This window comes from Coenobita brevimanus, chromosome 91, assembly GCF_032717465.1.
Source record: "Coenobita brevimanus isolate Jiangsu-jjx chromosome 91, ASM3271746v2, whole genome shotgun sequence".
NCBI lineage: Eukaryota > Metazoa > Arthropoda > Malacostraca > Decapoda > Coenobitidae > Coenobita > Coenobita brevimanus.
The window spans coordinates 736182-761724 of NC_137044.1; the positions used below are offsets into that span (position 1 = coordinate 736182).

At 42.7% G+C, this 25543-nt stretch overlaps 2 protein-coding genes across 4 annotated transcripts in view; one reads left to right on the forward strand and one right to left on the reverse strand.

Annotated features, from left to right (window-relative positions):
• LOC145411803 (uncharacterized) overlaps nucleotides 1-1581 on the forward strand; it is a 52992-nt gene extending 51411 nt beyond the window's left edge. Inside the window, exons 6-7 of the mRNA XM_080281746.1 lie at nucleotides 60-197; nucleotides 1482-1581. Coding sequence (XP_080137872.1) covers nucleotides 60-197; nucleotides 1482-1581 — 238 coding nt within the window. The remainder of the gene's footprint in view (nucleotides 1-59; nucleotides 198-1481) is intronic.
• Nucleotides 1-25543, reverse strand: part of LOC145411816 (sodium- and chloride-dependent glycine transporter 2-like) — a 151919-nt gene that overhangs the window by 80039 nt on the left and 46337 nt on the right. For 2 of the 3 annotated variants that reach the window (XM_080281775.1, XM_080281772.1), the window contains exon 1: nucleotides 4234-4422. The exons of the other annotated variant lie outside the window; for it this stretch is intronic. In XM_080281775.1, the coding sequence (XP_080137901.1) occupies nucleotides 4234-4260 (27 nt within the window). In that variant the 5' untranslated portion in view covers nucleotides 4261-4422. Of the gene's footprint in view, nucleotides 1-4233; nucleotides 4423-25543 lie in introns of those variants that run through there. 3 annotated transcript variants of the gene reach the window in all.

The window sequence follows — 25543 nt, forward strand, 5'->3', positions numbered from 1 at the left end:
CTGTATAAAAGGTAACAACTCCAAGGCTACACTTTTTTCACGACAGCACAATTACACAGGTGCGATTATCCTGATGAGTACGGTGCTGCAGTATGGTCGCTACATGCTTCAAAAGGCACTGATTGGCGACTACTGGGTATTGATCAGGCTATCCGTAAGATCCTGCATTTTATTCCCCTTGGTCCAATTATATACCGGTAAGTTTGATGTGGAGTTTTTGTTGCTATCCATTCTGCAAGCTCATCTACCAATAAAAAGCAATCTGTTAATGAGAAGTGGAGGCCAGGAAGATGAGGTCATGAAAATGGTTGATGCACTGCTTTTACGCTAACTTGCCCTAAATCTGCCATCTCTCCATCTTTAATGCTTAGCTGTTACAATAAATCAACACTCGAATATAGCGCTAGTCACGAAGAAGTGCAATGGAAAGAGTGTATAGCCACAGCATTGTCTTAGCCTCTGAACGACGTGAGACAGGCCGAAAGGGGGGGGGGGAACGGGGCTACGTTAGTAAAAACGGTGCAGTGGCAACTCTCCCAATTCACTTTCTGGGTAACAGGCTTCTTGCAGTCGACATGTGTTCTTTAATCTCTTCTCAGCCAAAGGTTTTCCAGGATGAATAAATAAAATAAAACAGACTAGTATATAGTGGCCTGGTTTACACGACAAAAACGTGAGGTAAAACGTTCACTTGGAGAGATTAACTGTATGGTATGTTAAACGTTCACTTGGAGGGATTAACTGTATGCTATGGTAAAACGTTCACTTGGAGGGATTAACTGTATGCTATGGTAAAACGTTCACTTGGAGGGATTAACTGTATGGTAGGACTTATTCCGATTTCTTTACTACCGCCAAACGATTTCATTCAACTTACGAGACACTTTCAAACTGTAAGAGGTTAAATAAGAGGTAAGAGGTTAAATAAGAAGTAAGGGGTTAAATAAGTGGTAAGAGGTTAAATAAGGGGTAAGGGGTCAAATAAGAGGTAAGAGGTCAAATAAGAGGTATGAGGTTAAATAAGAGGTATGAGGTTAAATAAGAGGTAAGAGGTTAAATAAGAGGTAAGAGGTTAAATAAGGGGTAAGAGGTTAAATTAGAGGTACGAGGTTAAGTAAGAGGTAAGAGAAGAGGTAAGAGGTTAAATATTGCCTTCCTTAACCCTCACACCGCCACGAAGCTCCCCAGATCTCACTAAAATCGTATATTGATAGCGACACTGACCCCCCTACCCCCCCACACACAAAAAAGCTCACCGGAAAAAATATGGTACATGCTACTCTGAATGTCAGCTGGTATAGGCTACTCTGAATGTCAGCTGGTATAGGCTACTCTGAATGTCCACTGGTATAGGCAACTCTAAATGTCAGCTGGTATAGGCTACTCTGAATGTCAGCTGGTATAGGCTACTCTGAATGTCCACTGGTATAGGCTACTCTTAAAGCCAACTGGTATAGGCTTCTCAAAGTTAAATGTTACAGGCTGGACTACCTTACTATAGGCTACTACTCTGAATCCAGTAGCCTACTCCAAAGGCCAACTGGTATAGGCTACTCTGGAATTCTTGTGGCAGAGGCTTGACTATCTTACCCTAAAATCCAATCGGTGTGGGCAAGGGACTACTCTGAAAAAAAAAATTATAGTGATTTTAATCTAACTTTGCCCAGAATTTCGTCTTTGGGGGGCTTATTTTGGTGTTCAGAGAAAGAGAGAGAGAGAGAGAATAGTACAACTCTCCATCCTCTCCACAGCACTTCTTCTTGACTAGCATCACATCTAGTATTAATCTTCCGCTACAACTCAGAGTTCCAGGTCAAGCGATGGCAATTTTGGGCCAAGTTAGAGTGAGAAGGGTATAGTATTCCCCGTACGGTGAACTAGTGATGTGGACAATTAGGCTGCTAGTGAGGATAGTCGCGGCCCAGTAGACTAGTTTACCCCTGGCCAACCCTGACATTAATAGTAAAAAAAGTTGCTCGCCACCCGCCACCGACACACACACACACACACACACACACACACGTAAACACATTCACTTCCACATGTCGCCTTAGAACTACGTCTTACTGGATCTGCACGTAAATTGATCAGATGGTTATTTTTTAAACGCTTCAAGCCAAACGATGTATTCTTATGTATTCGTTTACTTTAACCAGCGACACACACGTAATCAATTCATTTACACAGCGTCGCCTTAGATCTACAGTAAGTTTTCTTGAACTTACATATAAATTGGTTCAGAGACTATAGCTACTTCTGCCAGACGATGTATTATTATTAGTCTCCACCTACTGCATAGGTGGAGACTATGTTCTTGCTGGTATTATTCCGGCCTTTGAGTCTCGCGAAGATTCTAGGAGAACCGGAGATTGCTGAAGGAATCTGAAGTGACCAGGTTATGTGTCCTGGCATGGGCCATTGCTGACAGAAAAAAAAAAATCCTTTACGCGCACTGGAAGGGCATGGCAAAAAGTCCTATCAGTATTATGAGTGAACGAAATAAGTTGGTCTTGCCAACTGGATATATCAGTTCAACCTGCTCCAGGAGTCTGAAGGGTGAACTTGACCAATTGACATTAAATTACTACAGAATGTATCCTACCATGACCTATGAACACTACTGAGGTGCCCCGTTCATGTCTTTGTGACTGGTTATCAAGGACCTCAATCCAGAACAGTAGATGGAGACTAGTGACTGTTCGCAGGACAAAATTCTAGCTATTTATTATTATTATTATTATTATTATTATTACTATTACTGCTACTACTACTACTACTACCACCACCACTACTACTACTATACCACTGCTACTACTATTACTACGACAATTACTCTGTTTAATTTATAGGGTATTTTTGAAACTGGTATGTACTATAGCCTTCATTAACATTGTTTAACCTCGTTTGCCTGACAACGTACAGTAATTTTTTTTTTTTTTTTATTCATCACTGTTATCTCTGGGCGAATGTGTTCAGTTTGGGGAGGCTTTTTGAACGGAAGGAGTAGAGGGAGAGTGAGAGAGAGAGAGAGAGAGAGAGAGAGAGAGAGAGAGAGAGAGCAATCAAATGGTCATCAGTTTCAGAAATAAATTGTTTTCATGTTACCGTCAACCCTCAGTCCAAACACAGGCCTCATCAACAAAATCATATTAAGCCCCGAAATGAATAAAAACAAATAAATAAATAAATAAAATCGTCAATCTTTAGTCCAAGGTAAACACAATAATATAACTGTCACAGAGAGCTTGTAGAATAAATTAAGCTAGTCATGGATGGCTTCGATAATTGTGTAGTGTTAAGATGGTCAACAAACACAAAGCGTCGCCATAAAACAGATAGATAGATAGATAGATAGAGAGAGAGAGAGAGAGAGAGAGAGAGAGAGAGACAGAGAGAGAGAGGATGGGGGTTTCAACTCCTATGAGGTAAACTAGGAACACTAAATGTCTCTTCAAAAAACCCTAATACTAAACATAACACTGTGGTCATTACCTCTAAAAGTAGAAAACCTGCAATAACATACCTGCAAAATGAACACGATATCTGCAGTGATTTACGCACAAACTCAGAACAAATACACTAATATAAGCCCGCCACGGAACTGTCAAAACCTACGAAACGATAAACCAGACCCGAAATCAATAAACACCTCCAAAATGACACGACATAGGGGGAAAAAAAAGTATACGTATTTACGGTAATAATCCATTAACACGTCTGTGGTGCTTTCGAACTAATGAAGCTGGATTACAAGCCTTCCAACTTGTCTGAATACTTCTGGTTAATTTAGCAATTTATCATTAAGTTCGGCACAATTTCGAAGCAGTTTAAAAGAGGCAGCGGCCGAAACTATACAAACGACACTAAATCAAGAACAGAATTTTCTAATTTACATATTGTAAGCTGAACACGTACTCCACAAAACCTACGAAATGAACTCGACAAGAAATCAGTAATAACCAATGTACACACAAATCCAACATTGAAAGCACTCCATCGGAACATGCTATACAGAAAAACTCGACACAAAAATTTTTGGTGCAGACACACTTGACACGGAATGTCATTTCTTGCGTACTAACTCGACACGGAATCAGTCACTACTTCGAAATTCGACACGGAATAAGACATTAACTGATTTTAAAACCTGACATGGAGTCAGTCATTAAATACGTGTAGGAAAAGCTCGACACGGAATGACAAACGGAAAGGCCAAAGCATCAGGTCACTCACGTTGACTTTGTAGGAGTAGGAAGGCATGGTGATCAGCTTTCCATGTGACGCTACGTTGGAGAAAAGTTGTAGGGTCTTTGTAGGGAGAAGTGAGGCTTATACACCGTGGCCACACCCGAGCACACAGCAGCTACCACAACACAGCACTCGAGGACACAGCAAGGCGGTGGTGGTTAGTGACGCGGGAGAACGAGGATACGTACATCCCTCCCCTTCGAACGTCGAGTGAACACTGCCAAAGCAGCAGGTTGAATAGGTTCGCTGGGCTGGTTGGGTGGTGGTTGGCGCGCGCTCTCACTCTCCTGCTCCCTTCCCTCCAAAAGCCCCCCAATCTTCTCCGACATCTTCCTCGCAAGTTACTGTGTGCCGTCCCCAATCCTTCGTATCTGCCTCTACTTTCTACCAGCCATCTTTTCAAATCGTTCCAAGTCTGTCTGCCTTTCTCCCTATAGTCTGAAGTTTCTCCAGTTTTTCCTTACCTTCCTCTACGTGACGTCCTTTCTACCTGTCTATTTCTTCCTCCCTCCCACGTAATAACCTTTACCTTCTACAATACCTCTTTTCAAACCGTTCCACCTCTACCTCCATCCCTATCGTAAATCTCTCTCTCTCTCTCTCTCTCCTTCCTCTGTGTATCGTCCTTCTCACATACAAAATGCTACACTCCACAGTTCTTTTTGCTCATGTCTGACTATTATCTCCATATTCCTCTTTAAACGTCGCTCTCCTTCGTATCCATCAGTACTTTCCACAACACTTCCCTTCCATCCATTTCTTCTGTACCTCTTATCGTCTAAAGTATTCTCTTATCTCCTACCCTCTCCTGTGGTATTCTTGGGTCCCCCCTCCCCCATAAAAAAAAAAACGAAAAAGAAAAAATGAGTAAGTTGTCTGCCCTCTTTCCTTCCCAACACAGGTTTTTACTTCCCTCCTAAAAAGCACTTTCCTCTGGTCCCTCTCTCCTCCAAGTCGGGTCTAAGAAAAGCAGATGAAAAAATACTTAAATGTGTTGCTTGTCTTGATCTCCAGTAGTTTTCTGTATTCTCTGTTTACTCGTCGAATATTTCCTAAAATCCGTGTACTCCACCCATATAAAAAACTAATGGCTGTTTCCGGTAGGGTTTATTACGGTGTGTATCAAAAGTCTGGCTCGCACAATTCACAGTTTTGTCTTTCAGTTATTTATTGATGCAGTGGTATCTCTTGTGGAGGCTCACTTGGTCAGTCACACCCTAAAGTTTTTCGGACAAATTTATCTCACTTCCCTAGACTTGAGCGACGCCTTATATTCCGGCCTTCATGGTCCCGTATCATCTAGTAATTTTGTACTTGTTCAGCTTGGATTGTAAACCTCGCTGTCTGGGTTCATAATCCAGACTGTACCACGCTTATCTGACGTCACGCGCTTAATACCAGAGTTCATACAGGGCGGTGTTACAAAAAAAAAAAAAAAACATAACAAGCCACTCCGTATCACCACGTCAAGGCGCCATCCATCATGCACTCAGCCACCTTCTCCTTTCAACACGTTCTCGGTCTTCCTCTCCTCCAGCTCCAGTTCTAAGACTTTTCTTCTGACGGCAGGACGAGCTTCTCAGAAAGTCTCCAGTAACCCCTTCCGTATGAGGACGTGTTATTTTAATCATGGGGAACTTAAGTGTGATAGATTTCAGGGGGTGTGATGTAATTCTGGCGACACTGGCCATGTATGATGAAAGACACACACACACACACACACACACACACACACACACACACACATACACACACACACACACACACACACACACACACACAGTCCATCACTAAGGGAAGAACGTACAACTAATATTATTTTTCACCAGAAGGCTCCTCAACAAACACAAACCAAAAGCCGTTCCCAAATTCGGTGCCAGCTGTCAAATAAGTCTGTCCTAAATGTAATACTGGATGAACTGACAAGGCGAACGACCCTGTACGGAAAAAGTGGACAGAGATGTTGTGGTGGGTGGGGGAGGGGGTGGGGGAGGGAAGATAGATAAGGGGACTGCTGTTTGAAAAGACTTGCCACAGATACCGCGCTGAAGAATTGGGCAGGGAACATTTCGTGGATCTGATTTTCCTGAACATATACTTAATCATCCACGAGAGACCCAGCAACATGGTATAAAAACATCTCCGCTGCTACCATGACACCAGTTCTAAATGAGACAGTCCTTGTATCCAGGATGGTCTGTGGGTATTAGCGACGAAGCGGTGACAGGTGATGGTTTGCAACACGTGAGAGTATTACGGAACCTTAAGGAGTGGACTGTATGCCCAGACTCAGAAACAAGACAAGCAAAGAAAAAAATAAGAAGAGATGAACAGTAGACAAACAGAACAAACAAAGCAAAGAAGTAGAAACGTAAAGAACAAAAACAGTAGCAAAGGCAAATTATGGAAGAACCAGACACAGAAAGCCTTAGAAAGTGAGAGAAAGAACAAATAAATACACAAACCAAACCAACACAAAGAAAATCAAAACATGTAAATAAAACCAACGACAACAAAACACGCAGACAGCAAAATGGAGCCAATCAAGCAAGACAGGCAGAGAAAACCAAAACAAACGAAGAACACGAAAGGAAGAGGAGAAAAAACAGAGTAATGAGAATCGGAGAAGAAAAGGAAACCACGACAAAGAAAGCCATTACGAAGAGACAACAGTGACGAGCCATTAGACTGTGTAAGAATGTCCACCTGTGTAAAGAGGTAATTAACCCTTTCTGCACGGTGACACCTTTTTACACTACAGCATTTTAGCCACCACGAAATTATTTTTATTGTTGAACCACTTCGCTCCGATGACTGGAGAGAGGCACCTTCGCGTGGTGGCACAGACATGATTTGACGGCTCCACTCTCTGGCTACGCAAACACTCCTCACTTCCCTCGGTATCCCCTGAAAGGAGGGTAAAAGACTGTTGAAGAAGGGCAACTTCACCCCGCAGTTTGCTGGGTTCACGTTACTAATGATCCTGGGGTTACTACGACTACTACTACTACTACTACTACTATTACTACTACGATGACGTATTATGTACTGAATTTTATCATTGTCATAACCAGACGATTCAATGCTTTGGAGATGGTTAGATATACCCTTCACTACATGAGGTCTACTGTGGCTTTAGTTGAATCAAATCGCCTGGTTGTAGTAAGAGTCAAATATAAAAGTGCATCACTGGATTGAAAGAGTTTTGATACATCGTAGCGACCGGGTTAAAAAAAAAAAAAAAATCACTGATCCCTTCAAATAAGAGAAATCCCTCAATCGTCCGGAAGTAGCAAGAATGAAAACAGACATCAAAGTACTGACCTAAAAATCAAACTAAACCAAATCAAAGTCAATCTGAATTACTCTGGTTACTCTGTCATGAGGTCAAACACTAAAACAATAATCTATAACAATCAGGCCTTTTAAAACACCAACACATCGTTCAAATATTTAATCGATTTCTTTTCATAATTACAGGCGAGACCTAATATCTTGAAATCACGAAAAATTGAAAGATCCATCAAAAGTTCAAATTCACAAATAATGAAAGGGAAAGCAAGACGTGAACAATGACGAAGCGAGCGAGCGACGATAAAAAGAGAAAATGATGCGAGTAAAAGTGAGAGGTGGGAGATTTTTTGGCGCTTATTTAGGTCGCCTTACTCACTGATGTAATATTGGAACCAAGATCAATTCTCAGGGCCATCACACACACACACACACACACACACACACACACACACACACACACACACACACACACAAACACACACACAGTTAAGAATAATTCCTCCCTTAGTAAATATAATGTTTTTTTGCAGGAGGGCCAAGGAAAACGTTGAATCTCCCCTGATCTTGGGAATCCTGCATATCAGAATACGAGTTACGAGAGGGAACGAATGAAGGTAACTTCCAGGGATGTTTTTATTAATGTTCTTGAGCCTGATGTGTATGTAAGACTTCTTATGTTTTTATAATATCCACACATACAGCTATCAACCAACCGACAACCATATTATGGCGAATGCTACTATAACGAGATAGTGTATGACCAAACCAAATGACTCCTAAAATCAGTGACAGTTTCAGGGGTACCGGAGGAGACCCAGACTCCCCCAGTCAGACCCTTGGCTACCCCACTCTCCACCACTAAAAACCTTCAACTATTTCATGTGTACCCACTGTGCTGCAATGAACAGTTTTAATTCATACGGTCTATGCATGGGACCATAGGAGCATACAGTGCTGTTAGCACAACAGTAAAACTGATCTGAAACTGAGTTTACACACTTACGGTACATTATAGGCCTGGTGCTCCCCCCCCCCAGAATGGGTCTTGCTCCCACCTTGGTCCTCCTATTTGTGAAGACACTGCCACGCCAGGCCGATTCATTTGACATATTACGTCATAATCACTTCGACGCGGTCACGATCATTTCATTTGACCCCTGCTGCAGCCAGACGATGTTATTCATCTTAGGAAGGATGTCTTGAGCGAAGAAAATTACAAGTGTTATATATAATCATTCCATTTCGAAAAGTCTCTCCATCCATCCATCCATCACCCAGTCCTACGTTGCCCCACGAGGAGCGTTGGACCCCGAGGCTAGACAAGTTGGTTTTGACATTTAAGATGAGAGTGACCAGCCTCACTCATCCCTGAGTGGCATTACATGAGCAATAAATCCCAACCACCCCTTGGATATAAACCTTCACCGACTCAATCCAATTAGAGCGCTATAATTGCCAACTAAACTACCAAGCGCCAAAATTTGGTTATATGGTTACCACCCAGCGTAGTAAATGGTTTCCTGGTGTACAGGAAACCATTTGGCTTATCACTCACTGTAGAGTCACCCGTAGGCAGAAGGACAAAGAAAGAATGAAGGAAAGAAAGAGAAGAGAATGGAGGGAAAGAAAGATGGAGGAGAGGAAAGGGCAGGCACCAGAGAGCAGCACTACACAGAGTGAGTGGATGGTGAGCGCCCCTACCTACCACACACACACACAAAAAAAAAAAAAAAAAAAAAATCACATAACAAGCTCGTGAAAGGCTATGAATATTTACACCGGCAATACGTGATAACCCCTTCAGTCGAGTACGTCCCTCACGCTGGCACCAGACGATTTTCCTCGGCTCACGGGAGGGTTTCTGTGCTGGAGGGGTCAGAATCGCAGCTATAGCCTTCATTAACACCTGTACATTGTCTCCTATGAAAATAAAGTTGTAGGTAGCAAGGACGAACTAGTAAGGACATCGTAGTGAAGTGGTTGGCCCTCATTACCTTCCTCTCTCTCTCTCTCTCTCTCTCTCTCTCTCTCTCTAATCACGAAGCATGCACCAAGCTATGTGAAAGTGTCTCATTATTTTTTCCACTTTTATTATTATTATTATTATTATTATTATTATTATTATTGCTGCTGTTGTTGTTATTATTATTATTATTATTATTATTACCGCTATAGCCAAATTATCCAAGCATTATGCAAAATATATCAGTGACAAATCTGCTTCTTCGTTCAACCAATTACTTCGGTAAACACATCATTAAGGACGTTAATTATCTCAACTTTAAATTCACGGTACTACGTTCCTTTCAACTGGGAGGAATATTGCGTCGTTTTGCAGCGTCTTTCCCGTCTCTTATGGGCAGAATATAACAGTGCAGCGGCTCTTTTTTCCATAGCACTTCTTCGTGACTGGTACCGTATTCTAGTGTTCATCTTTTGCGACACCTTAGAATTCAAGAGGGAGAGATGGCATGTTTACGCCAAGTTACAGTGGACGGAGTATAGTTTGAGTGTGGAGTGTGTGGTTGTTGTTGCTGTGTATGTGTGTGTGTGTGTGTGTGTGTGTGTGTGAGAGAGAGAGAGAGAGAGAGAGAGAGAGAGAGAGAGACAGACAGACAGACAGACAGACAGACAGACTAAAAAAAAAAGAAGCAAATATTTTACGAAACTGGTTTAAGTTTCCTGGGCATGTCCTAGGAATATGGGTTTCATAACAACTCCTCCTCATCGATTTATTCTCCACCGTACACCTCAGTATCGCCTAAAATGTCACTGATTCAGATTATGTCGGTATTAACACGTAGGATACGGGAGGGAATAGAGTGTTTTCGTTTCGTTTCGTTCTTGAAGCCTCCAACATGCTTCCATGCGTCGGCCTTGGTCACCTACTGGCGTCTCTCCATGCTGCTTGATCTCTGGCAGCTTCCCTATTCAGTGTATGATGGGAAATAAATACTTAAGGATGAGGCATTACGAATTCTCCAACGCTATCTAAAGTACGGTCATAGTCTGTCTAGCTATCTATCTATCTATTGCCAGACGCCTCAATCCCGTAAGGGGTGGCCACAAACAATTCGCCTCCATGTAGCCCTGTCCAACACCACTTCACTGCCTTACTCCCGGCTCACACCCCCCTCGCTCATATACCTCTCCACTCCATCCTTCCATCTCATCCTCGGCCTCCCCCTTCCCTCTCCCCCCCTCCACCTTCATTGCATACACTCTCCTCGTCAGTCTCTCGCTCTCCATCCTCTCCACATGGCCAAACCACCTGAATGTATTTCTCTTAACGCTTTCTGTCACATCGACATCCACACCACAACCCTCCTTCATTTCCTCATATGTCAGTCTGTCTCTTCACGTAACTCATAGCTTTTTCTGGTAATAAAGGAAGGAGTTTGTAGAAGTGTTGATACGGCTCGACAAAGATATCAGGTGAGTGAGTGAAGAGTTTGACGTTGATGAGTGAGTCAGTGGGTGAATGAGGGTGGGCGGGCTGCAGTGGGTGAAAGGAGACCAAGGCTGGCATTCTCGGTAGTTAAGGAAGCTCCCTAACACCTCTTCCTTACCGATTTATTTTTTCCTTACCTAATTATTTTTGGATATGGCTGGCCAATATCGTTTTGCACGTTACTTAAGCAGAATATGGTATTACTGGAATGATTTAAGTTACAAAGATGAGGATAGCAAGGTGTCACAAGCAGAATAAACCGCTTAGGAAAAGGTGTTAGGTAGCATCCTTAACCGACGAGACTACGGACTAAAGGGCTGTGTAGGCTATTCTTTGGCTCGTCTTCTAATCGGTTAAGGTGGCTCCCCTAGCACTTTTTCCTAACAAACTTATTTCTGGACATTTGAAACGTTAGTATTCTCGTGGGTGGTATATATGCAAAGCAGGTCAGTATTAAGATAATATAAATCGCATACGAGTGACTACTGAGCTTTAATATACAAAATACATCGCCAACAGAGAGGCGTTTGAACACCTCCTAGAAGGCAGCGTAGGTCATTCTTGGCGGCTCGCTAGCACTACTTCAGCGATTTACGGGGTACTACCCAAAAGTTCGGGGAATCTGACCATGAAAGAAAAATTACTAACCCTCAGTCCTAGTTTTCACCGTCTCCATGGAAGCAGTCCCATTGGCCATGTACACAGCGATCCCAGCGGTGTTTCCAAGATTCCATGCATCCCTGGAAGTCCTCAAGTTTGACTGTTGAGCACCTCCTGCGATTCTACCTGCATCTCTTCTATCGTGTCAAAACGACGCCCTTTCAGCCACAATTTCACCTTGGGGAACGGAAAAAGTCGCAGGGGGTGAGATCAGGCGAACAGGAGGGAAGGGGAATGACCATGTTTTTGGAAGCCAGCAACTGCCGCACAACGAATGGTGTGTGGGAGGGCGCACCGTCATGGTGGAAAATCAGTTCGCTGTTCTTTCATTTGTCTAGACGTTTGCGCCGAATGCTCTCCCTCAGCCGCTTCAAAACCTCACAGTAAAACTTGTTTACTTTGACCAGGGGGGAGAAATTTCATGTGGGCAGTGTCTTGGACTTTAAAGAAAATAATAATAATAAAAATAATGATAATAATAATAATAATAATAATAAAAGGATCGACATTAACTTCTCATTACCGTGAACTTGCGTTTTTTTTTTTTTTTTTTTTTTTTTGAGGCGGTGAATTTGGCGACTTTCACTGCGACGACTGCTGCTTTGTCTCAGGGTCATAACCATTAAGCCATGATTCATCACCGGTTATGACCATGGAGATGAAGCCGGGGTCACCTCCGGTCTGATCTTTGATAATGCAGACTGCAATGCGATGTTGTGTCTGGTCGTCACTCAGCAGTCTCGGCACAAATCTTGCAGTAATGTGTCTCGTGTTCAAACCATCCGACAGAATGCGGTGATCGATCCCATACGACAATCCAACGATGTCACAAAAATCATGGATAGGTTGCATACGATCTGCATGGATAACTTAAAGCACTTTGGCGGTTTTCCGGTGTTGTGTTTGCCAACGGTCGTCCAGAGCGCTCATCGTCGTCGACAAACGTTCGTCAGCCTTTAAGGTGTTTGTACCACAGAAAAAGTCTTGCTTTGGCTTACAGCATTATCACCAAATGTTTCCTTATGCATTCGGCGGTTTTCTGCGGGATTTTTTCTTTATGTTTTATTTTTAGGTTAGTAGATTCTCTGCTCCTTAAAATCCGTCATTTAGTTGGAGAAGTAAATCACCGAAGCACTAAAACACGACCTTACAAAAACGCACGTTACCCAAGAACGCAGCCTCTCATCTCCTCTGCTGTTTGCACAAAGGCTCACAAAAGGTACTGCTCGCCCCATCGAGCAGCGGAAGTCCGTACTACATCCGGTTCGTACGTGCTATTCAAATTCCCCGAATTTTTGGGTAGCAACTCGTATTTTCAATCTTACGCCCTAATTCTTCCAATATGATAACGTCTTTATTAGCTTTCTTACTACAAACTCATTATTTTATTAGTGTTATTCAGCTTAGAAATGTTCACACTATAAGGTTGGCTATAGCTTTCAATAACGGCGACATGTTCGCAGCCTGCATAATACTAGGGGTCTCTCCTGAATATGCATAAGATTATCTGTTCAGGGGGAAAAACTAAGGACGTCCTCGTAGTGAAGTGGTTAATAATCTCTTGCATGTTATATTTTGCTACAGCAGACTGAATACATAACATACAGTACATGAGAAGTGCAACGTGTCATATGTTTAGGAAGACGTGGTAGGAAGCCTTCTGAAAGTGATAAGAATACAGGTTTACGGGTAGTGCTCTTGTTACCTTAGAGGCTTATCACTCTCCACTGACAATTTATTTCTGTATTGTATATGGTACAATTGGTTCATGTTTTCGTCCGTGATGTTTATACCGATTATCTTGGTATTAAAACGAAATAATGGGCACACAAAACTTTATTAACATCATGGAGGTGTCATGTCTAGTTTCTTGTTGTCTTTAACGCAGCCATATTTCAATTCCTACATTTTTCGCCCCACCATTTTTTTTTTCCAGGAGTTTCCGTTAATACTTTCCAATATACAGCTCGGTCCTTCGTCTACTCTTAATATCCCTAGCGTTTCATTCTCCCGGGACATATCAGTGACGGACCACAGTACCTCTCTTGCCGCTTCCAAAAGACTGGATGTGCTAAGCCAACTCCATGCCTTTTTTACTACCCTACAGCTGTTGACTTGGTACTGTACAGGGATCTTATTCGGCCACGTGTGAATTAAACTCATATGTATGAGGGGGTTACACACACACACACACACACACACACACCTCTTTTAAACAGGGTGGAGTCAAGGTTTTTCGTCTCATCAATTCCCTTCCTCTTCTGATTCTCTCCAACCTCTCTTCGCCGCACTGTTGCACCTTTATCTCTTTACTACCGCGAATTCAATGGTTAGTGCTCCTCTGGACTGTCTGCTTACATCCCTCCTCCCGTCCGGCGATACATTCAAGCCCCTTTTCCTTCCAGCTTCCTCATGCAAGAGTTAACCGATACTTTCATGTCAGTCGTGTATGCAAAAGGCAAACTCTGGAACTGTCTGCCTCAGTCTGAATTTCCCAGTCTTTAAACGCAATTTGTCCATCTCTCTCTCTCTCTCTCTCTCTCTCTCTCTCTCTCTCTCTCTCTCTCTCTCTCTCTCTCTCGTGTGTGTGTGTGTGTGTGTGTGTGTGTGTGTGTGTGTGTGTGTGTGTGTATGTTTCTTTGCATTAAAAAAATCTATTCCAGCTAACGACAGACGATTTTATTCAGGTCAGTAAGTAAAGGAACCCGGGGAGATAAAACTGCCACCATTAACCCTCTCATGGTCAGGACAACTCCAGTATTTTTTCCTACTGGCACCAGACGATTTTATTCACCTGTAAGGGAGTAGAGGCTGTGGAAGTGCTAAGGAGATGGCTGATATTTACAAGATGCTATTTGTGGTTAAGATGTAAATTAACCTGTAAATCACTTAGCAGGATGTACGAGAGAGCGTCCTAACCTCACCACAACACAGCCCCAGTATCATGACCGCTGACTCACCTGACTCTCACTTTCACTCTCTCAGTCTCATCCCTTGTATAATGACCGCTTACTCTCTCTCTCTCTCTCTCTCTCTCTCTCTTCAGCACCTACCACACCAAAACGCTTCACACCACCTAAATAATCTGTCCTCTCTTCGCACTCTCATTTTCAAGTTTCTCTCTCGGCTTCACCAAACTCTTAGGATTTTACACGTTCACCACGATGACTTCTTTTTTTTCTTTTTTTTAGATGGGAAGGCATCTCTTGGAGCGGCCCTGTTCGTCTGTCACTCACTACCGTATATATTTTTAATCGAAATGTTTTATTCCCGTTGACTTTAGTGACTTTAGCGGTTTAATTCTCGCAGCGTTGTTGACTTTAGTGACTTTAGGAGTTTCATTCCCGTAGACTTCAGTTGCATCAGGGGTTTCATTCCCATAGACTTTACTGACTTCAGGGGTTTCATTCTCGTAGACTTTCGTAACTTTAGGGGTTTCATTCCCGTAGACTTTAGTGAAGACCCATTTCAGTATCCGAAAGCTCCCGCATATATCTGGTACTTTTGCACTTGTCATTTTATTCTTTTGTTTATTCGGATCTGGAGGGATTTTTCGAACTGGAGGGGTTAGATATCCTGTGCTTCATTAACCCATCAGTACGAGATGCTTTTCCTAAGTTGCCTAAAATCGTCTGGACGTAACAAAACTAAAGCAATTAAATACATCGTCTGATTCGAGAGATAACTCATCATCATCATCATCATCATCATCATCATCATTATCATCACCACCACCACCACCACCAACACCAACACCATCACCGCCACCTCCATCAACATCATCATCCCGACATCTTCTCCAGCCTTAGGATAGGATAAGGCACGGTTCAGAGAGCAAGAAATAGTCTGGTAGGGGAAGAACTAACGAAACCCTGCTCAGTTAAATGGGTCAAACTTTCATTTACTCATCATTAAAGCCTCTGGAATCCTAACATCACCTCGCAGGCATAACCAACAACACTCAAGACTTTCACCTTACCTACCATCTAGAGTCAATTCAACGACTATCACGTCACGAGTAAAAATAGGAGTGCTGAATCCTTGCCAGTCACTCATCCATGCAACATTCTACCACCCAACTCGATCCACTGTCAATTCCCTCGCCTCATCATCCTCCACACCCTGCTTTCCCACACACTTATTTACCATGCCTATCCACCTTCTCCCTGGCCTATTACACTTCCCACCTTCACACTCTCTCCTATTCACACCAATTTCTTCTACTCACGCCAATTTCCTCTACGTGTCCACACCATCTAAGTACATTCTTTTCGGCCCTGGTGCCTATCTTTACCATCCTATTCACACCAATTTCCTTTACTTACACCAATTTCCTTCTACTCACACCAATTCCTTCTACTCACACCAATTTCCTCTTCATGTCTACTCCATCTAAGCACTCTCTTTTCGATCCTGGTATTCATAGACTTCCTTAAGCCACATCTCTCCCTGAATCACATTATCCTTTATCCTGTCTGCCCTTCGCACTCCACACCACTCCTCAATAATCCCACATCCACTGCTCTTACTCTTGACTTTCATTTTTCATGCCACACAAAAGACTCACATTCATATATACTCGTTTTTCTTTTTTTTATGTATTGGACTCCGGGCATGGGATTAAAAGCAGGTTCCCTTAGGTCAAGCAGTACACCTACGTCCCACATACCTTCCCATGCCACCACTTCGACACTAATACTCACCGTCCATACTGAATACTAGGGATGTCTCATACAGGACTGATATGACAGTATTTAGGGAGGGGGGTGATGACATGTCTGTGAATATTATGGAAAATCAGTAGTCTTCTTTTTTTTTTTATGGAAGGAAGAAGGAACCAAAGGCCAGTTAATGAAATTCATTTGGTCACACTATTCCTGCTCTTGCGTGGGACTGAACCTGCGTCCTTTTCGACAACAGACGACCTCTCCAGCCACTCGGCCACCACTTAAAACTACTTCAAGCGATCTTTGGTTCACATCAAGGCCTTCATAGCACCACGCACTTGCCTTCCCTGTGCCATTTTACTGAGTACTTCCTTTGCATACTTACCTCCCTTCTCTAGCATTGCACCCAGGCACTTAAATTTCCTCCAGCTCAAGAGAGAGAGAGAGAGAGAGAGAGAGAGAGAGAGAGAGAGAGAGAGAGAGAGAGAGACAGACAGACAGACAGACAGACAGAGAGATGAAAGAGTTATTGTTGGCCTCAAGCTTCTGTTTATGTGTTTAGAGGACATCCCATTAATATCCGTAGAATAATTGTATAGGAATAGCATCCCTAGTTTCGAATATAAATTTATGAAGGTGCCTGTCAACCAATACAACCTTACATTACCCTGACCAACAGAATTTGAATACCCTGACGTGATATCCTGGAGTGGGAGGTGGAGGGCGAAGATGATCACACTCTGAGACGTGTTACAGGTACAGAACTGCATTGGTAGACCTGCTCAGTGATTGCAGGTTTCAGTAAGAGTAATTAAGCACGAAGGTCTGTCAAAGACTTCCCCCCACTAAACGATTACATCCTTCCTTTGTACAGAGGAGAGGAAGGGGGAGGGGGATGGGAAAGGGGGAGGGAGAGGGGGAATGGAGGGAAGGGAGGGAGAGGGGGGTGAATGGAGGAAGAGGAGGGAGAGGGGGTAATGGGGGGAGGGGAGGAGGTGAGAGGGTCAAAGGGGTCAAGTGATTCCTCCTTCATTGGAAGTAATTAAAACTTTTACTCTGCACTCTTTCCAGGTGGTTGCAGAACACCAAGCATGGTTACTATACTCCTTTTTACTCTAACCTAGCCTAAGTCTGCCACTTCTCCATCTTCAATGCTGAGTTGCAACAATAGATTAACTCTAGAATACGATGCTAGCCACGAAAAAGTGTCAGGATAAGTTTGTACAACCCTAACATTGTCTTTTTCTGCCACTGAACTGCGTGTAATAAGCTGCAAAAAGGAAGAAAATCTAGGCTAAGTTAGTGTAAATAGAACCGTAATATGCCTAACCCAGCAAATAATCATGTTTTTAACTATCAGCTTGAGAACGTCCTTTTTATTTCGTTCTGGTTAAAGCAAATCCTTTTTCTTTCGTTTACGAGAGGAACCCCTGAGACTGAAGAAATTACTACAGCACAATGGTGAAAAAACAGGAGTAGAATTGCTCTGGGACCTGCGGCGAGGCTCTTGTTTCAAACAGTTTGCTGTTAAAAGTAAAAAAAAAAAAAAAAAATGGGACTACTTTTGTCTCAATGGGCTTAAGAAATTTTACTAAAGTTCCTGCTAGATGGCGTCACCACAGGTGTCAGCTGACAGCAAATCTGGATTACCCATGTCAAATAACCATGTATGGGACCACTAGTATACCTCAACAGGCTCAAATTACGCACTTTTATTAAAGTTGTCGCTAGACGGCGCCATGTCAGGTGTCAGCTGATGGCAGATTTGGATTCTCCACGTCAAATTACTTTGTATGGTACCACTATTATGTCTCCAAAGGCCTACTTTTAACAAATCGGCCACAAGAATAAGAATAAGAAGAAGAGGAAGAAGAAGGCTGGCCACTCACTGACCCGCTGGCTATCGCCGCAGGTAAAATTGACTTTCTTTTTCTTTTATTTTCAATCATTTTTTCAAGAATTGTATACTTTACACTTTATTTTTGGCTAATGGAAGATGGTATTACTGTTCTACGAGAGAGAGAGAGAGAGAGAGAGAGAGAGAGAGAGAGAGAGAGAGAGGTCAAAGATATTACAGATATCAATGTGCATCATGCCTAACTTTTTTTTTTTTTTTTCGTCGAGAATAAAAGAACTCCAAGAATTTTTATTTAATTCAAGCCCACTGCGGTCAAAGGGTTCACATGCTGACTGAACCCTACCTTGTTAATTTTTGAACCCGTATTCTCGTCGGTTACGGAAGCTCCTTAACACATTTTCGTAAGCGATTTATATAGTTTGTTTATTACTCTTTACTGTACCCTTCTGTGATACATAAATCGTTCTAACCCTGCCATACTCTGCCTTAATAACGTGCAAAAGGATATTAACCAACCATAACCAAAAATAAATCGCTAAGGAAGAGGTGTTAGACAGCTTCCTTACCCACTGAGAACACGAGCCCTGAATTAAGGGTCGTATTCTGAGTAGTTATGCAACCGACCTAACACCTCTTCCTAAGCGATTTATTTTACTTAATACACCTTACTCTCCTAGTCTGTATTATCCGAGCCATTCAAATATCACCGTAGTATACACGTACAAAATAAATCGCTGAGGACGAGGTGTTAGGGAGCTTCCTTACCGAACTAGATTACGAGCTCGTCCTACTGTGAGCTTAATAAAGTTTACGACTCTCTCTCTTTCTCTCTCTGTCTCTGTCTCTCTGCAAATAAGTTCACAGTAAATCACAGAAAACTGCCAAGTAAAGCTCCATTGCCACCTACAGCCTACAGGTGATCTGACAGTTTCTCACAATTAACTGTATCGATTGCATGAAAAAACAAGTGATATTTTGAAACCCACGCCTGAATTAAAAGCAAAGGATAATTTTTAAGGCATGGCACCTACAAGCACTTCACTCCTTTGATCCACATTTCGGCTTTAGAGGCTTTTCGAACAGGGGGGGAGGAGGGGTTGGAGGGAAAGCTGCATATATAGCCTTTAGAAATCCCTTCACGACTGGATTTCTGTCTTAAGTTGAATAAAATCGTCTGGTGGTAGAAAAATGAAGAATAATACGTCATCGGATTGAAGGGGTTGCCTGCCTAGATCTACTTTTATGTATCTACTTTCCCCCTGCCCCCCCCCCGCTGCCACTCCTTTCTGATGGGGGGGGAGGGTTGCGGTCAAGATGGCAAGCGTTATGATGGCAGAGCGTGACACCAGTTGAGCCGTGTAACCGAGTGACGTCACAGGCTGTTGCATCAACCACGGCAACATGATAGGGGGTGGGGGGGGGAAAGGAGGGAGGGAGGGGGTAGTGGAGGGAGGAAGTGCAAGAGGAGGGGCAGGGAGGGAGGGAGAGGAGTGGTGGAGAGTGTGGAGAGGGAGTGAGAAGCGGTAGAAGGAGGGGTGGAGAATGAGGGAGGGGTGGTAGAAGGAAGAAGGGAGTGGCTGGAGGGGGAGGGGAGTGGTGGAGGAAGAGGGATGATGAAAGGAGAGGGAAAAGCGGGGAAGGAGGGGAGGAGCAAGAAGAGGGTGGAGAGGGAAAGGGAGGGTGTAGGGCGGTGGCGGGTGGGGGGGTGGGGGGTTGACGATACTGGAGCCTGGAGTGGGGTGGTGGGGGGGGGCAGGAGGTAGGGGGGAGAGGGTAATTGCCAGGAATCCAGAACACACATTTTTCTCTCACCATTTTACGCCATGATCGCCTGTGCATTTATTTACCACTTGAGTTATTTCTCACCTCATACTTTTCCGTCATTTGTAGGTCTCATATTTGTGTTGAAATTTTTATACCGTCAGCATTTCCACGTCTTGTATCATTTTGCACCCTGAACACCTCAACTTTTATGTATTATTTCTGTAATTTCAAGCCTCATACTTCTTAGCAGTGTATACTCCTCCTATCGCATGTTTACCAGTTTTAGAGTTGGGATACGCCTTCTTTTTCAGTTTCATGCTTCATATTTTCTTGACATTCATGCGGTGGAACACATACACTTTTTGTCTTTTTTTACACCCAGACTCTTCATTTTTTTTTTTTTCACAGCAGGGAACATTGTTTTGGCGGGAGGGGGGTTACGCCTCACTTTTTTCTAATAATCACCCCGTCATAACATATATTTCTTCATAATTCAGGAATACATTCTAGAAAATTTCTTTATATTATATACAGTATACACACACACACACACACACACACACACACACACACACACACTATATATATATATATATATATATATATATATATATATATATATATATATATATATATATATATGCGCTCGACTCGACTCTGCGCAAAGATCAAAGGCTTAATAGCCTGTTCCCCAAGATCCAGCAGTTATCCTGCTTACCACACATCTTCACATATGCCCTGAACTTATCCAACACATTTTAAAATGTCTATGGACAGAACTCATTTATGCTGCCATTTTTTCACCTCGTACAACTGTTCAAAATTTAAGACAAGGAACAAAATTTGCATCATAATATATTACACACCTACAGCATATATGTTTTTGTCATTTTTGCTCCCCATAATGTCATTTTTATGCTTCAAAGTTTTTAGAGATTTGTAACGCCCTATACTCTTTTTAAAAGCACTTTTATGCCGACATTTTAGGATGTGATATCAAAGAATGTGCCTTGATTTCACACCGTCGTGAGTTGTGACAATGTCAAACTAAAACCGAGTACTGTACCTGAAGATTATCCAAGTCGGGCTAAATCTGTTGTCTCCTCACAACACGATTTCAATTATGTGGGTTTGGTTTTCCACGCCAATGAATGCTTGCAAGATGTTTGTTTATTTATTTTTGGAGGGTGTAAAGGGAACTCAGTCATACTATTGTTAAGACTGTAAATCCTCGTTTTAAAGTTCCCTTTTTTATGTACTGTTTTAAACTTAAGTCCACAGTTCGTCAGGGTAAAATGCCTAGTAAGGTTCCACTGCTGTCTATAAAAGGTGTTGACAGTTTCCTCCAGTTTATAGTACCGTGTGTATGGATAAATTTATGATAATTTTGAATACTGATATATACCGAGGACTATCTGCATAATAATAATAATAATAATAATTATAATAATAATAATAATAATAAAAATAAAAGATTAACAAGGATCAATTATTCCTTTACACTTTCTCTCCCCTTCATCTCGTTCCCCACCACCTTCATCACGCATTATTTCCTCCTCCACGTCTCCTTTCTAGCGCATCCCACAAGGCTACACCCAACCCCCACCACCACCATCGCAACCACCACCATTGCACACCCACACCACCACAATCCCTGCTGCCACCACCCTCATCACTAGCACAATTACAGCCCCCACCCCCACCACCATCATCATCACCATCACAATTGCAGCTATCGTCATCACTACCACTATTGCAGCTACAGCCATCATCAGCATCACTACCATTAAACATCACAATCACAACTGCCACTTTCAGTGACATTATATCATCACCACTACCAGCATTTCCACAGCTACCATCATCACCACAACAACCATCACACCATCACAACTATTACCACCATCATCACCACAACCATTATTTTTGGCATCATCATCACCACCACTATCACACCAGCTACGAACACTATCATCACCACCACCACGACATCCATCATCACAAACAACATCATCACAAGTACCACAACTACCTTTACCAAAACCATCACCACAGCTACGTTCGTCACCGCCACCACCACCACCACAACAACACAACTCTCATCACCATCACCACTGCCATCAGAACCACTGACACCATCATCACCATAACCATCATCACTACAACTGCCACCACTGACACTACTACAACTACCACCATAATTATCACCACAACTATCATTACAACCACCACCCTATCACTACCATCACAACAATCTATTACTACCATCGCAACCATCATCATCATAACGACCACTGTTCTTACTACCACAACCACCACCGCCACTCACCTTACACACCCACCCACCCACACATTATCATCATCATCATCATCATCACAACCATCACTACAGCCACCGAATCACAACTTTCAACCCTTTTATCATCACAATCAACATCACCATCACCACCAACATCATCACGACCACCACCCCACCCACGGTCCCATTCTCACTTGCCCTAATCACATTATATCGACTTTCTTCACATCTGTTCCACCTACATTCATTACAGTCACCCCTTACACACACACACACACACACACACACACACACACAGCACATGAAGCTAAGTATGAGAAAACCAAGCAGAGGATAACACACACACACACACACACACACACACACACACACACACACGAGAGAGACAGACAGACAGACAGACAGACAGACAGAGAATCACTAAGGACGCTCACCATCCTCTCACTTGATGTAGTGCTGTTTTTAGGTGATTCAACAACGAGTGACGAGCCAAATGATTTCTTATAACTCACGAAACCATTCACGAGGCGCCTGGTGGCCTAGTGAGTTAAGGCGCTTCAACCAAGTGTGCTCCAATAGGGTTAACGTATGAGTTTTGGTTGGGGTTTATCGCTCACATCATACCGCTCGGGGAAGGGCACTGGTCATTCACACTGTCAGGAATGAGTAGCCTAGCCCTGGGCCCCTACGCTCCTGATTGGTCACTAATGGTTGTTCCCTAACACCTCTTCCTTAGCGATTTATTTTAGACATGGCTAGCTAATATCCCTGCACGTTATGTATGAAGTGAGACAGTATTAGAATATACATAACACAGCCAAGAAACCATTTACAACGCTGGGTGGTAACCATGTAACCAAACCATACGCGCTCCCTACGTGTCAGCAAGTGGGTTGGTGGCGGCTTAGTGCCCCTCCCCGTAAAACAAATAACTCAGAGTCAAATGGCCACCTCTTACGGGATTATGGCGTCTGGCAATAGATAGACAGATAGAAGAAGAGGGTAAGGTGTTATAAGCAAAACAATTCGCTGTGGAAGAGGTGTTAGGGAGCTTCCTTAACCAAAGTGATTACGCGCCAGTCTCTCGAAATCTATTAGGCTATTGTACATTGGTAAACCGTATAAGTCATTTTCATCCAACCATCATACTTCATTTCCTAACAAAGTGGCGACCACATTATAACGACAGGTAACAAGTTTGGTAGCAGGATGACTTGTATGGCAGCAACAAGTAATACAAGCTGAATCTTACGAGTAATTCCAAGCTACACTGATATTATGTAAAGAAATAATGTTAAGGTTTAGGGGGTGTGGAATGTAAGAGAGAGAGAGAAGAAAAAAACACGATGACGCATGATGCACCTTGACAAGAGTTTCATCACGATACTTCAAGCTGCCTTTGTGTCCATCACGCCATTTCCAACAACAAATATTTGAAATGGTTGAGAATAAATGCTGCTCTGTTATGCGGAGGGGATCGCCAACTATACTCTTTTCACCTTAACTTGGCTCAAATTTTCCTTTTGGTAATATTTATTTCACGTAAACCAATGACAGTAAGACGGTACCATTGCCCTACATCTTCTCCATGGCACTTCTTCGTGACTAGCATACAATTATAGTGCTAATCTGATGTTAAAAGCTCGATAATTAACAGGGAAAGATGGCTGTTTAGGCCGTGTTAAGAGTAAAAAGAGTATACACCATAAATTTTCCATACACAGTGTAAATATCATCATAAACAGCTATCACCATGGTACGGTACTTTGAAGGACATCCGAGTATATGATTAATTGATTATGAAACACTTGGCTGTACATCAATTACTTGGTCACGCTAATCTGTGTCTACGTTAAATAACTTTGGACGAAGAAATATGTGGAAATTATAAAGAGCCCCTCACGACAAAACCAGTCACACCAGAACAGAACCTGTAGACTATATTATTAGAATATGGATAAAAACAGGTTGTGATGAAGTGTTACGCAAGTGAAACACGGAGTATAAATAAAAATGTTATCCATATAAGAACTACGTTTTCCTTCATGGTACACCGACAGAAAACGTACCCTACTCAAGGGCCTTGACATAAGTATGATTCCTGGAGGAACTTTAAAAGAGTCTATATTTTACTGTAAACGACCAGTTGCTTCACTGGACTAGATAAACTAGAGCAACACAGCCCAGCAATGACCACCACACCCTCTCTGATCGCAGGCATTAGTGGTGGTGATGGAGCGGGGAAGTGGAGGTCAACAGAGAGCCAGTTTTACCGCAGGAAAAGATGACTGGTGATAGAAACTATTCGTATTTCGTAACATGAGAAGAAAAATTCAGACTGAGCTGTTGGCTATCTTGTGTCGGTATTATGGCAGGGAAGAGTGGTGACCGCATCGCAGTCTGGGAGCACTAGAAACTGCCTGGATCTCGAGACCTTGTTTAGGCTATATTGTAAACACATAGGGTAGTTTCTGAGGCGTGTATGTCAGCCGGCAGATCATGAAGATCTGGGATAGCTGTGGTACGCGCTTATGTATGGGGTTGTAAAATGTGGTTACAAAGTTGATGGGCCTTGAGTTGGAGCAAACAGATCGCATCATCCCAATAAATTAAAAAATAAAGATTAAAAAATGAAAAATAAAGGGGTTGGTGGGCTGAAGCGTCGATATAAATACTTCCGAAGATTAAAGAAGGATGGATATGACAACTGGGATTTGTGGAGAGCAGTAGTAATGATGAGGGGGAAAGATACGATGAAGAATAGACAGAGAAGGAAGAAGAGGAGGGGGGAGAGAAGGAAGGGATGGAGGCATGAAGGAGGAAGGGGAGGAAGGAATGAAAGGCTGAAAGAGGGAGAGGAGGAAGGAAGGAATGGCAGAATGAGGGAGAGGATGAAGAAATGAAAGGTAGAGGGAGAAAAGGAAGGAAGAAAGGGGGGAGCAGGAAGGAAAAGGGAAAGAAGAGGCAGAAAGGGAATGAAGAGGAATGAGAAAAAAGGAGAAGGGAAACAGAGAAGGATAAGTATATTATTAAGGGAAAGGAAAATGAAAAGAAAATGCGTATTAAGTATATGAAAAAAGAAAGCAGGAAAGAATAATAGGACGAAGTAGAAAGACGAAAAGGGTGATAAAGATATTGGAGGGACGATTGGGAGGGGTGATAAGAGCTGGGGAGGAAGGGGGAGGGGGGAGGGGAAGGCAAGGGGACTAGAAGGGAGTATAAGCGGGGAGGTAGAACGAGATATATATAAAGAGAGGGAAGAAAAGGAGGAAACAGGTGGGGAAGGAAGAAGAATGGATGAG